The sequence below is a fragment of the Hipposideros armiger genome, unplaced genomic scaffold (assembly GCF_001890085.2).
Source record: "Hipposideros armiger isolate ML-2016 unplaced genomic scaffold, ASM189008v1 scaffold_48, whole genome shotgun sequence".
NCBI lineage: Eukaryota > Metazoa > Chordata > Mammalia > Chiroptera > Hipposideridae > Hipposideros > Hipposideros armiger.
Genome location: NW_017731398.1, coordinates 3,323,831 through 3,337,641, shown reverse-complemented (window position 1 = coordinate 3,337,641; position 13,811 = coordinate 3,323,831). Strand labels below are relative to the sequence as shown.

General features: G+C 56.3%; 1 protein-coding gene across 9 annotated transcripts in view; it reads left to right on the top strand.

The window, feature by feature from the left end:
* ARNT2 (aryl hydrocarbon receptor nuclear translocator 2) overlaps nt 1–12,595 on the top strand; it is a 97,083-nt gene extending 84,488 nt beyond the window's left edge. For 4 of the 9 annotated variants that reach the window (XM_019640141.1, XM_019640143.1, XM_019640137.1 and 1 more), the window contains exons 16-19: nt 1,966–2,104; nt 2,567–2,732; nt 7,632–7,793; nt 9,309–12,595. In XM_019640141.1, coding sequence (XP_019495686.1) covers nt 1,966–2,104; nt 2,567–2,732; nt 7,632–7,793; nt 9,309–9,403 — 562 coding nt within the window. In that variant the 3' untranslated portion in view covers nt 9,404–12,595. The remainder of the gene's footprint in view (nt 1–1,965; nt 2,105–2,566; nt 2,733–7,631; nt 7,794–9,308) is intronic. The other 5 variants (XM_019640142.1, XM_019640144.1, XM_019640139.1 and 2 more) reach the window with 3 other exon arrangements.
* Nucleotides 12,596–13,811: the final 1,216 nt, after the last annotated feature.

Genomic DNA, 13,811 nt, shown 5'->3' with positions numbered 1-13,811 from the left:
TCGAGAAGGGCACCAGCCACCGTGTTCTGTAGCAGTACCTGCCCGAAAAAGGGGGTGAGTTCGCCTCTAGCCAGGGCCTGGATGGGTCAGAGCTGGGGACACCTGACAAGGTAGCAGGAAGTGCCCTGTCACCTGATTCCCAGAGGCCACAGCCAGGTCCAAGGAAGAGAGGATGACTTGGCCCATCATGCTGGGGTCTCAACCTAAAGAGCCACTCGGGTCTGGCCTCCCCAGGCGGGGTTCTCAGCATCCAGGGCCTGCTGCGGCCACTGACAACACCATCAGAGTCCAGCCTGGTGCCAAGGCTGGGGAACCGGAGCACAAGCTGGGGAGAATGCCAGAGGGGGCTGAGCGCAGCCCCGGGGGCAGGAGTGATGGGGCGGCTTCGTCCGGGAGGAACAGGGCGAGACTGCGGGGCCCTGAATACCGTGCTAAGGAGTATGGGCTTCATTACTGATGGCTCTGGGGAGCAGAGGGGCTTGAGGACATGGGGTCCTGGGGGAAGTTCTGGGCAGCTGTCGTGTGTGGGATGGAGTGGAGCCGTGAGGCTGCAGGGGTCCAGCCCCAGGCACTGAGCCCGGGCGGGGCTGTTGTCATAGTAACAAGAGTGGGGTGGGTTGGCGGGCTTACTGAGAAAGAAAGGCAGGCTTGTGGCCGGCTGGCTGTGTAGGGGAGGACTCAGTGTGGACGGTGGCAGCCCCTGTGCGGTGGCAGGGAAAGGTGCTCACTCCATCCGCTTCAGTGACATGGATGAATGAGTGATGGATGGATGAACAAAAGGGTGTCTGTGAGGCCATAAGCCTGTGGAATGGGCAGAATTTCCTTTTTACCTGAAGGGCCTGGGCTGGTTTGAGTGGGTAGGCGCTGCCACACCTCCGTGTATGTCCTCACCGCAGCCCTGCCGCAGATGGCCCCCCACTGGCCTCGGCCCTGCCTGCGTGCACCGAGCAAGGCAGGCAGCTGCAGCCCACAGGCCCCCGGGAGGGTGGGCACAGGGCACCTTTCCCAGGGCCAGCAAGGCTGTAGCTGGCTTTCATCAGCCCGTGCTGGGAGGGCACCGAGGCCTGAGGGGTGAGGGCGAGGCCCCCCTTAGAGAGCCGTGATCAGAAAGGCCTCTGAGGTCGTACCTTCCTCAGGAGGGAGAACATGAAGAGCTGATTTTAGGAAGGTGGGAGTGATGTCCCCTTTACAGCGAGCGGTCGGTGCAAGCACGTGGTGCTGTCCTTGTGTCCTCCCTATTTTAAGAGGGACCAGTCAGCATAGAAAATAATACTACAATACTGTTAGCCAAATTGTGCCGCCTTCTCTGAGGTCTATACCCCGCCTCTCTTCAAACCCAGCTCACAACCTACATGCCCCAGCACCTTCCATGATTGTACCCCCCACCCCTCAATGTGACTCACCCACGGGCGCTTACCACGCTGCCCGTGCTGAACTGGACCAGGCAGGTGGGGAGGAAGGGCCTGAAATGACAGAGTCCCCCCCAGCGTCCCATCTTTAATGAGCTTATTGTATAAAGGGCATAGCTGGGGAAATTTCAGGGCAGCGCGTGCCCAGGAGCAAGACAGCGGTCAGAGGACTGAGCCAGCGGAAGCACCCTGTGACACACCGCCATGCCTAAAGAAAGACACTGATTTAAACTGAAGATTACTGAAGGGAGGCAGGAAAGGTAAACAGTAAACATGCTTAGGACTGGGTTCCCTCCAGCAGGCCTCCACTCACAGCCTCTTCTTTCTGCTTTAAAACAAACAAACTGACAGCCTGCCGCCTGGTAAGCCCTACAGGCACCCCAAAGGAACAAACTCACCAGAGCACAAAGGAGTGAGTTAACACGGAGACGGGTTTTCATTCTAAGAGGCTTCTCTGTTCCTAGGAATCTGTTCCTAGAGAGAGACAGAGAGAGAAAAGGCAGGTGGGGCCGGGTGGTGGACCTCCTCAGGACAGATGTGTGTTCTTCTCTTTCAGCTCCTCGGTGGTTCATGTGCCCGGAGTGAACGATATCCAGTCCTCCTCTTCAACCGGCCAGAACATGTCCCAAATCTCCCGGCAGCTAAACCAGAGTCAGGTGGCGTGGACAGGGAGTCGGCCGCCCTTTCCCGGACAGGTACGGACCTTGGTGAGGGCACTGCCCCCCGGTGCCAGCAGGGCAGAGCACTTGGATATGCTTTCTTTGGATGCTGGCTCTGAGGATGGGTCAGCTCTGAGCTGGACCTGACCATCCCGACCACAGCCGGGCACCCAGGAACACAAGCCAAGGCAGTTGTTGGCACTTTTGGTGCCAAGGCCCTGTGGTCGGAACCAGAGGACCCAGATCACTGAAGCCCAGGGGTAACTGTATCGGGCCTGCCCCAAAGATCCAGGCCTGAGGTCTTAGTTCTTGTGCCCACACACGTTGGCCTGATCCCAGGCCTGGTGCCCAGCTGGCCAGGGGACCATAGGGGTCCTGTCAGCCCAGAGCAGACACTGTCCCTGCTGCCACTCCAGAGGGTGGTGGTGACCAGCTTGGGCCATGGGATGGGGACCTGCTGGTGACACGCCCCGTCGCCTTCCTTTGTCCTAATTGTAGCAAATCCCCTCTCAGTCCAGCAAGACTCAGTCGTCTCCCTTTGGGATCGGAACGAGCCACACCTACCCGGCCGACCCCTCCTCCTATAGCCCGCTGTCCAGCCCGGCTACCTCCTCGCCCAGCGGGACCGCCTACTCCAGTCTGGCCAACAGGACTCCGGGGTTCGGTAGGTGGAGAATGTGGGCAGGAATTCCTGGGGGAGCCAGCAAGAATGCTTTCTGGACATCCTGAGTTGGGGGGAGGTGGGGGTCGAGCCCAGAATTCTGGACCAGGTCTGGAGGTTTCCAAGAGTCTCCTTTGGGGGCCAGCTGAGTGGCTCAGTTGGTTAAGAGCTCGCTCAAGAGTATGAGCTCTGAGCAACAGCGGTTCGAGTCCAGCCGAACTGAGCAGCCGTTGAGCTGCCAACAGGTGCAGGATGGCTCAACTAAAAAAAAAAAAAAAATCTCCTTTGTTTGGCTCTGAGGAGGCCGGTGGCGTTCCTAAGAGACCAGCTGCTTAGACCCGGGCTCTGTGGACTGACTACCATTTTCAAGGCTCTGGGACTCGATTCCTGTACACCAATGTCATCCAAGGAACACTTTAACCCCTTATGGCCCTTGGCAATGACTTCCAGGCCCCCCATGTCCAAGACCCTGTACTCTTGTTTCAGAAAACTGGAGACTACATCTAGGGATGACCGATTGTGTCTAGAGCAAATACTGTGAAGTTCTCTCTCTTTCTGATGTTAAAAGAGGGATCCTGTGCAACGTAAGAACATCATTCCTGGCTTTGTGAAGAAAACCTGAGGCCATACTGCCTTCTGGTGTGTGTCCCAGGGGCCCTTGCCATCAGCACTCGTGTGTTCAGCGAACCCCTCAGCGTATCTCCCAGGGCCTTGGCCCCATTTCACACAAGGAGGGACTGACGAGTGACCCGGGGCTCTGGTAGAAAGCCTGAGCTGGTGCCACCTTCTCGCAGTGCTGCCACCGAGTGACAAGCAATAGTGGGGCTCATAGGGCATCCCTGGGGAGCATGACACTGAGCCCAAACACCCGAGCTTCCATTTTCCACTGTCTGTCGGCCTTGGGGAAGTTGCTGTTTGGAGTCCCAGCCCATATGTGGAGGTGACAGCTGCTCCCCCGGTCCCTAAGAGCAGCCCCTCAGCCCGAGGTCCTGGGGCGACCCTCGTCTGCCCCTCCCCTAGGACTCAGCTGTCCCTCCAGCACGGATCCCCTGCTGGATCTTGTGCTCAGCCTTTAAATATCCTCGCCGTATTACTCGGTGAAGCTGCGTTTAGGAGCTCGGCATAAACGTCCTTTAAGTGCTGGGTCTGAATTACATTATTAGCCTATCAGCATCCTTCCAGATATAATGGCTCGGTAAGCCCGTTGCCCCTTGTTCACAGATCCTTTCAGTTTAGGAAGAGGTGGCTAAAGTATCTAACGCACGCGTGACATGAGTCACAGCAGGTCAGTCCAGATCGACTCAGGTCCCAACAGGGAACAGTGACAGCTCTGAGGACGAAACTCAAGAAACACAACCACAGCATGGTGTCCCCCACCCCTTGAAAGAGCCCCATCCACCCCAGCCTGCTCCACCCGGCCCAACTGGTTTCCTCTAGAGAGGACGATTGAAAGTTTTTGCTATTCCAGAAACGTCTGAATTCTTTTGGTGAGAAGTAGGGTGAATGGTGAGTGAGAGGCTAGCAAGGCCAGGAGGAGACAGGTTTCCCATAACTTGACGTGTTATAACCCCTCCTCCCCAGCTTCTGCCCCCAGAACTCAGCCCTGAGTGTCCCTACCAGTGAGTTTTAGGGGATTATAGACTTTCCCGCCCCTACTGGTCAGGGTTGTAGCAACCTAGCTTCACCCAAGAAACCATGACGCAGTGTGGTGAGAACCAGCTCACGGGCTGTGGCCATCCACGTGGCTTCTGGGGCAATAATGCAACACGGGGATGTGGTGGCCACTGGGGCTTTTTCTGGGAAGAGGCTTGTGGGTACATCCTGGGGGGCAGGCCACATGCATCCTGCGTTCACATCCGTCTGCAGAGCAGCCAGTCCGGGCCTAGATTTCTGCCAAGGCCTCACAATGCTCTGTCATCCAGGAGAGGGCGGAGTGTAGTCATTCATTACTCACTATTTACTCAGAGAGGTCACCAACGCAGGTCAGAACAAAGCTGTTTGGTAGCAGAGGCTGAATGGTTTTTCCCTTTAATCTCCCATCCCGTGGCCATTGAGCTCACCCTGCTGGCCACCTGTCCCTTGGGAGGCACCGTCCTCCAGGAGACAGAAGCTGAGTGGGGTCCCGCTGCCCGGCTCCCCCAGAAGCGCTCTTACGTCCTAAATGCCCTCTCCTTCCCTCCTTCCTGAACGACGTGATGCCCAGTCTAAAGCAGCCCAGATAATGGGTTTTGTTTCTGTAGCACACATATCAGCACAGCACTTCCCAGAAGTGTAAGTATTTTTTATCCTGCAGTCTTGTATCTATGGGGAAGAGACTCAAGTACCCACCAGAAGAAAAAAGGGGCTAACCTTCCTCCAATCTTCACCCCTCTCCCCCCGACCCTGTCCCCGCTGTCACCAGGAAAGACAGATGGCAGAAGGTGTGTTTGTGTCAGCACAAGTTGAGGCTGTCCCAGCATGGGCCGGGGGCAGAGGAGCAGCTCAGGCACTGTTTGCCAGGTCACTCGATGCCAGTGCATGGTTATCCCCATCTTGTCTGTTGATAAAAAGCGTGACCTGACTCACAGCCCCGCTTTCAGCGCATGTGCAGGGACAGAGATGCACAGAAGCACCAGGGGGCCCCTGAGGAGTAATGGGACCCAGGTCGGATGTCGCCCTACATGTCAAGAGAGCGGTTTCAGAGAGGGGTGGTCAGGGAGATTCGGATTCGGATGCTGAACGCCTGTGGGCTGGGCTGGGACATCGGGCTGGGCTGTGAGGGATTGCAGAGGGCGGAGGATGGAGGGAACGCCAGAAGACAGCGCGTGTAAGGTTGGATCTAGAAGTTTGATGGCAAAAGGTGGCAGAGGCAGACATGCAGCTTGGTGGGACCATTACTTTTCTGCTTTGCTGGAGCTGCCATAACAAAACAGCGCAGACCGGACCACCTCAACAGCCAACATTGTTCCCACAGCTCTGGAGGCTGGAGGTCCGAGATCCTGGTGGCGGCAGGGTGGCTTCCTTCTGGGGCCGTCGTCTCCCTGTGTCCTCACATGGTTGTCCCTCTGTGGGTGTCTCTGTCCTCATTGCCTCTTCTTTTTCCTTGTGAATTTTTTTCTTTTTCAATTACGGTTGACATCCAGTGTTATATCAGTTTCCAGTGTACAGCATAGTGGTTAGACATTTGCATAGCCTCCGAAGTGACCCCCGATAAGCCTAGTCCCCACCTGACACTCCACTCCTCTTCCTACAAGGACACCAGCCATGTTGGGTGAGGGTCCACCCTTGTGACCCCATTTGCACTTGATCACCTCTTTAAAGACCCTGTGACCCCATGTGTTACCTTCTGGGGTGTTGGGGGTTAGAACTTCAACATGTGAATTTGGGGACACGATTCAGGCCGCTTCAGGAAAGAAGGGCTGAGGGAGTTCATTCGTGATGGGTAGGACTCCTGTGGGACCACCACCGTAGCAGGTCCTGGGGGGAGCTGGGGGCTCCCGAATGGATAGCCCCATGGCCTGCCACCCCTTCCATCAGCAAAGTGTGTCTCCAACCCTCTGAGCAGCAGGTGGGCCCCCTGAACTCTGCCACCTGCAGGATGGGGCCGGTGTGTTAAGTGTGACTCTTGCCACCGTGCTGCCTGCTCTAGGTGTCTAAGTTTCCACGTCCACCCGGTGGACATGAGTCCAGCCCCTGGGGTCCTGGCCCCTGAAGGCTGTGCAGACTGCCAGCTGCACATTTTAACAGCGGAATCCTACGTGCACGTGGACTTAAACCCTTCTCGCTCTGAACTCCTGTTGTGCTTTTACAGAACCCTTGACCAACTGTCATCACGCAGGGCGTGGAACGCACCAAGGATGATGCGTTGAAGGAGCATACTTATTTTGTTAAAGCTTTTTTATGTCTCAGGCAGTAAGATGTGTGTGAGAGAGAGAGATTGATTCTTCTTCCTGAACTGTCTAGCCTTTCCTCAGATTAACCCAGTGCGCACCCATCAGGTAGGAGTGGGGGGGGGTCACCTGTGGTCTGCACGGCTGTTGGGAAGAGCAAGGTGGGGCTGTCCTGCCACCCAGAGCTTGGCAGAGAGCCCATTGCTCCCAAAGTGTTATTGAATGGTTTGAACTAGAAGAAAAGGTCCTGAGGTTTGGGGAGTGCCTTAGGATACACTAATCCTCTTGGGTTGAACCATAAAAATGTTTTAGGTAAAACTCTGCTTGTGTTTCGTATTTTCTGTTTTCCACTGGATGTTCTTTGTACAGTGTAGACGGAGGCAGGGGTGCTCTCACTCACAGGTGAATTTGCCGATTCCCGCAGAGCCCTAGCTTCTTGTCTGATCTGAGCCCAAGCCCTTTCCTCCCAGACCAAGGACGTGCCATCCCCTGGTCAGCGAACGTGTTTGGCCAGCTCTGGATGGAGAGTGCCCTTCAGACACGGGGGCCCCTCCGGGCTGCAGTGGCTCTTAGGTGCCGTGAGCCCCAGGATGGCTTTTTTTTTTTTTTAAAGATTCTTTTAGTGGGGAATTGGGGGAGGGGAACAGACAAGTTGCTGTCCTTTTTTGTTCTTCAGTCTAGTTGTGGAGGATGTCGTTTCACTGGCCCATGTTGGTATTATCATTGCGCTCTTCCCGGGCGAGGCAGTCAGTCGCCGGCCTCTGGATGGCGGCTCACAGTAGCATATGGCAGCCCACTGCAGCAGGGGCTGCAGCCTACACTGCCGGCGACTCATAGCCGCCCAACTCTAGGTCGAGCTGTTGTTCACCATCTTAGCTGTAGAGGGCGCAGCGTCACTGGCCCACATGTGGGATCTGAACCGGGGCCCTGCTGCTCAGAACTGGCGTCCCAAGCCAGCTCTTAACCAACGCGCCACTCGGCCGGCCCCCAGGATGGCTTTTAAAGGACGTATCCTGTATGTTGGGTCTTTCAGCTGAAAGCGGACAAAGTAGCGGTCAGTTCCAAGGGCGGCCCTCGGAGGTCTGGTCCCAGTGGCAAAGCCAGCACCACGGCCAGCAGAGCGGCGAGCACTCCCACCAGCAGCCCGGTCAGACCGAAGTGTTCCAGGTAACGCAGCGGGCGCCGCCTCTCGGAGGTACCCGCACCTTCTCTCTGCTTCCTCCCCAGCCCGCTGACCGCTGCCCCTGCCCCCACACTGCCCCCCTACCCCACCCCCACCTTGGGCCCTGCCCCGGCCCTGCCCCTGCTCATAGCCACTGTGAGTGTTGTGCTGGCCTGGCCCGGGGCCAGCCTGGCCCCCGCCACAGGGGTCCAGGAGTGGAGACGCAGGTGTCTTCTCCGGTCACGCGTAGGGCCTTGCCGCTGGCTGAGGATGCCTGGGCACCTCGCTGCCCTCTATTGTTGGACACATTCCTGGCCCTTGGGCATGCCTGGCCACCTGTGCACCTGCAGTGGACATGGCCAGCAGCCACAGGGCAGGACTCAGTCCCTGTGGGGCTTTCTTGGCTCCACTTTCATCCAAGGTTCCCACAGGGGAAGGCTCCAAATGGGGACATGAACCCACTGACGCCCTAGCCAGGCGTTCGGTCCACCCCACCCAGTCTGCACAAGGGGGAAGCACCTTGGAACAAGCCAAGGTGCCCCCAGGCCTGTCCTGCAGAGCAAGCGGGGAGGGACTATAACCCCCACTTCTCAAGGGCCAGCTCTCCATTAACCCCACCCTCACCCCAGCTCCTTTCCTGCAGGCTAGGCAGCATCTTCACAAACAAAGGTCTAGAACCCAGATGTCACACTAGGTCTCCAAAGGTGCAGAGCATGGCTGCACCCAGGTCCCAGCCTGGTGTCCCCAACCTGCAATGACCACCCCCACCTCTTCTGTAAGGCTCAGCCTAGCCCATCCTTACGCCTCCCAGCAGCCGCGAAGGGCAGAATTCCCTGTCCTGGCTTGTCGGGGTCACGATGCTAAAAAGAATTCTTGGTCAAATAAGTTTGTGAAAAGTTGGTTAAAAAAGTCGTTCAGGTTCTAACTGCAGGACTTATCAGGGCCTTTATTATACTAAAGAGGACTGAGGGTTTTTAGGAGGCAGGTAAAGGATGCCATGTTTCCCAAACTCATGTGTCCATAGAATTCCTTTCTCCTCGAGCGTTTCATGGGCAGAGGACTCAACAGAAGGCGCTTTGGGGAATTTGCCACATGGGATTGAACTGTACCCATTCCCATTTTCTGGATGGGTAGTCCGAGGCCCAGAGAACTTGAAGGACTTGTTAAAAGTGGAGTGTAACCAAACAGGGCTTAGGCCCTGCCCTCAACACACAATGACGAGGTGCCACACGGCTGTCCTCTCCCCGCTCTGCACTGCGCTTCCGTCTCGTCTCGGACTGTGTGTGCTTGTTCGGAGCCAGGCGGGGCTCCCCCACCAGTGGGGATTTTGTGTGCCGTGTCCTCGCTCAGCTTTAAATAGACAGAGGGGTGATTCGCTGCAGGGGGGTGACAGCTCCTGGGCAGCCCGCCCCCCCCAGACTCTCAGACATTTGAAGACCCCTGCAGAGCATCCCCCATTAGTGATCTGGCCATGCGGGTGAATGGCAGGCGGGGCCCTTGGACGTGCAGCTGCCCGAGTCCCTGTGCCTCCTTCTCTCTCTCCTGCAGGACATGCTACCCATGCCGGGAGACCCAACCCAGGGGACCGGCAACTACAACATCGAAGACTTCGCCGACCTGGGCATGTTCCCGCCGTTTTCTGAGTAGCTGCGGGCTGAGCGAGGCTTCCGCTGTGCTGTGCCACCCATGCTGTGACGCTGACGCCCACATGAGTGGGGCCCATCCTCGCCCCCCTCAGCCTGCCGCCGGAGCCCCCAGCAGAAGGCACCGTGTCCCCCCCTCCCCCGTGTGGCCCCAGGCACAGCGTCGCTCAGCTCTAACCTGTAACCTCGGCTGTTCGACTGCCAACTGGAGCCCTGGTAGACGCTGGGGGGTCAGCTGTATTTATTGTGTTGTATCTGTGTGTCCTTGGGAGGTAGGGCCCCAGGGTCCTTCAAATCTACTTGTGAAGAATCTCGTCGTAGACAGTTTTCACCTATAAAACATTTAGTTACCGCCCAGGGTGCCCAAGCGCCCCCCACCCCCAGACATGCCCAGGAAGGTGGAACCAGGCATTGTCTTGCCTTTATCTTCTGTGGGTGGGTGGGGCTCAGAGGCGCCAGGAAAAGGTGTGAGCAGGAGGTGAGGGCACAGGGACCCCGAGGTGGACCTGGCTCCCCCGACTCCCGCTCGCCGAGTCTTTGCGCTGCTTGTACTGTGGGACGTGGGACGTGTGTCCTTTGTACAGTGTGATGTGAGTGTCTGTCCTAATGGACGTGTCGTGCCAGTGTCTGTCGTGTGGCCAGAGTGAATGTCTAGAGTCCAGGGTATGTCGCGAGCGCGTCCCCATGTGCAGCCCCCTCCCCGAGCTCAGCAGCACCCCGACTGGAGGGAGCAGGGCCAGGGCCTGGGCACCAGGCTGGTGGGCTGAGCTGAGCAGGATACATTGCTGCGTCCACCTCCTCCGGCCAGGACCTGGCGGTCACAGAGGGTCTTGTATACAGCAGGTGTGAGCAGGCGGGCAGGACACCCAGGCCTCCAGTCCTGCACTCCAAGCCCCTTCCCCAGGACCAGCCTCGGGGGGTGCATTCTGCTCAGTGACTGGAGATGGTTTAGGGGTGAGCCCCATGCGTGGAGGTGGGAACTCTGAAGTGCTCCCCACCAGGCCGCCTGAGCCTGCTTTCTTCAGCCAGCTGGGGACAGCGGCGTCTTGGGAGGCACAGGGGCAGGTCTGTGGTCAGAACACTGGGGTCTGCTCCTGGTTCTAGTTCGGATTCTGCCGTCCTCACCAGGGCCTTGCGTTCCCTGGATGGTCCCGAAACGGGAGGAAGAGCTGACTTCTGGAAGCTTCTGCCCGGCTGAGCTCTGAGCCCATGGTCCCTGGCCTGCTGTGTTTCCTCAAATTGGAGGAGACGCATTCCAGAGTCCATCCCCGTTTCCCCTTACCTCTGCCCCGCCCATGCCCGTCCGCTGTGGACGGCTTCTCTCGTTTTCTTCTTTCCCTGACCGCCAGCCTCCTGTTTGTATCTCCGTCCCATCTGCTCCCTCACTCCCCTAGGGAGGGAAGCTACTCACAGCTGCCTTGGGGTGGCTGGAGGGCCCCCCCCCCGATACCCCTGTGTCCCTGCCACAGTCCCTTTAGATGGCCTCCTCAGGCCCCTGGCTCAGAAGCAGCACGAATGTCCCCCCTTGATTCTGGAGGGCCAGGTAGAGCAGAGCTAGTTCCAGGTGGCCTGAGCCCCGTGGGCCCAGCTGCAGGAGTGGCCATGGGTGTGTTTGCTTCAATCCTCTCAAACCTCTACGTGAAAGGCCAGCCCTGCCTGGCATCCCGGGGGCAGCGTGGGCCCAGCTTGCTTGGGGAGCTCCACCTGTAAAGTTCAACATCGCTGGGTGGAAGGCCTTTGGCCGCTGCCAGCTCTGCGTGACCCGGTTCCTAGGCACCCACTTAGCACTGACTGTAGTTCCAGGGTGGCTTTTAATGCTGTGTAAATAGCAGTGATTGGGCCTTGGGTTTAGATGCACAGGATGTCCTGTGGCCCACAGGAGTCTCTTGGCTTCTAGGGAAACAGCAGGTGGTGGGAGCAACACTCACCCTGACGGCTCCAGACCCAGAGGGGCCTTCCCCATGCCACCCAGCCCGGCCACCCCTGCCTCGCAGCCTGGAGCTGGCCCAGGCAGTGGGCACAGCGGTTTCCCAAAAAGGTACCAAAAGAGCTTTGGGGTCAGAGGACGGTTTCTCAGTGAAATGAAAACACGTTTGCCTGTGAGTTTAGAAGTTTGGGGGATTTTGTGTTTGTTTTTCCTTCTGTTTTTTTTTTTTTTGGAGGGAACTTGGAGGATTTTCATTAGGTTGGCACACTGGCTGCGAGCTGCCACATGCCCGGGTCTGTGCTGAGCACTGTGGGCGGGGCGGGTACAGAGGAAGGGGGAGGAGATCCTTGATCCCAGAGACCTTTCACCTACTCCTCTCACTTAAACTCGACTTAACAGGGTGCAGACAGCTCAGTTCTTGGCCCTGGGAGGCAAGGATTTGTGGGTGAATGAAAGCCAGGTGTCTTTATTTGTGCCAGCGAAGAGGCTGTGTGCTCTCCAGATTACCACACCTGACTATGGCAGACGAGGCAGGTCCCGAGAAACAAGAATGTTCTCGTCCCCCCACGTCAGCACTCAGGCCAGCAGATGACAGGGACATTCACCCACCTGCTCGCTCACCATTAGGACCTGTCCTGTCAGCAAGGCCACACCGGTTACCTAACTGCTCTAGGCCATAACAAGTCAGGGTAGAAATGCTCTTTGCTTTACCGGAAAATATGGATTTGGTTATTAGGTCACTGTGTCCTGGCTTGCCCGGGGTCTTCCTCTCTCCCCCTTCCTCCACCAAATCCTTGTCTTGTGTACTAAGGGGCCACATGCACCTGGCTGTCCCCTTTCCCCTACTGCCTGAGGCTGCGGGAAGAGGCACCCCGCCCATGTCATGTGTGCCCGGGTCTCATGGCCAGGCCTGTTTTGTGGTCAAGCCATCGAGGAAAGCCTGTGGGTTCTGCCTGAAGGTGACGAAGCCACAGCCTCCTGGGCTCTGCTGGGACGGGACAACATGCTTCTTATAACCATCTCATCTTCCTTCAGAGACGGAAGGCCTCACAGATGAGCTTCCGTGGACAATTTAAGCACTTAATCCTCTGTCTTCTAACTTTTCTTCTTATGGATGTGAACTGTGCTGTGCCTCAACCGTCACTTGTATTTCTTGAATGTGCTCGATGACTAAACAGCTACGTAGGTCGGTCGTGTGTCTGTATAACGAATGTAACTGCCTTTTAAAATCTCCTTGCAGTAAAAATGACTTTGAACAGCGACTAGCCCGGGCCAGCTTTGTCCTTGAGCAGTGCGTGGACCCCTGCCCTTGGAGTTTGGGAGAGAGTTAGTGGAGGAGAGCCAGGGCGTGTTCAACCCACCAGGTGCTTGGAAGGCATATGATTAAAAGTGTGGGGTCGGCGTGGAGATGGAGAAGTCGTGCTATAGGACCAGTAGCGACAAAGAATCTAGAAACACACACACCTTCCCAAAGGAGGTCGTTATTTGCTGCTGGGGGAAAAGCACATAGGAAACCAAGCAACTGTGTCCTGATCTTACACCATGTGTAAAATAGAATATACGCAACAATCCATTCCATGTGGACGGAAACGTCTGAATGTCAGAAAGCAAGACCTGTAAAACATTTAGAAAAAGAAAAAGAAAAATCTAGGAAAACAGATTCACAAAATCAAGTCAGGGAAGGATTTCTTAAACGAGGCACCAAGACCGCAAGCCATAAAGTAAAATACTGATATGTTTGAACTCATTAAAAAAATATTTGGCTTAAAGAAATGGAAAAGACAACCAATTCAAGTGGCGGAAAACATTTGCAGTTTGTATACTTACCAGAGTAGTGGTATTCAGACAGTGTCCAGAATATATGAAGGATTCATAAAAACCAATCAGAAAAACACAGCTCAATAGATAAATGGCCACAGGGTTTGAGTGGTCTGTCCATAGAAGCTCAAATGGCATGAGATGTATCAGAAGAGGCTGAACCTCCCTGGTAAGTGAAGGGAACTAGAACTTGTGTCACTCAGATTTGCTGTCTGGTAGCACACGGGTGATTGTGGAAGTGGGGAAACGGATCCTTGCTGGTGGGACCGGGATGGTTGTTGTGGAGAATGTTAGGCAGTGTCCCAGAGCGTCAGAGATGGACAGACCTTGGACTCAGCAATCCCTGGCCTGGAGAGCATCCCACATGTGCATGAGAAGACAGGTAAGAGCAAACCTGTGTGCTGCTAGTAAGTAATAAAACTGTGCTTCCTGAACCATGGGGGTAGGGGGAGGATATGTTCCAAGACCCCCAGTGGATGCCTGAAACGCGGATAGTACCAAACCTGACAGATACTATGTTTCCTCCTGTGTATTGTATCTATGGGGCACCATTCAGTGCGTGATACTAAACACATTGCTACTTCCATGCCTTTACCAATTCCAGGCCTCCATGCGGGCTGTCCCTTGTACCCCGGTTCCCACTGCATTCCTGACCCTCCTCAG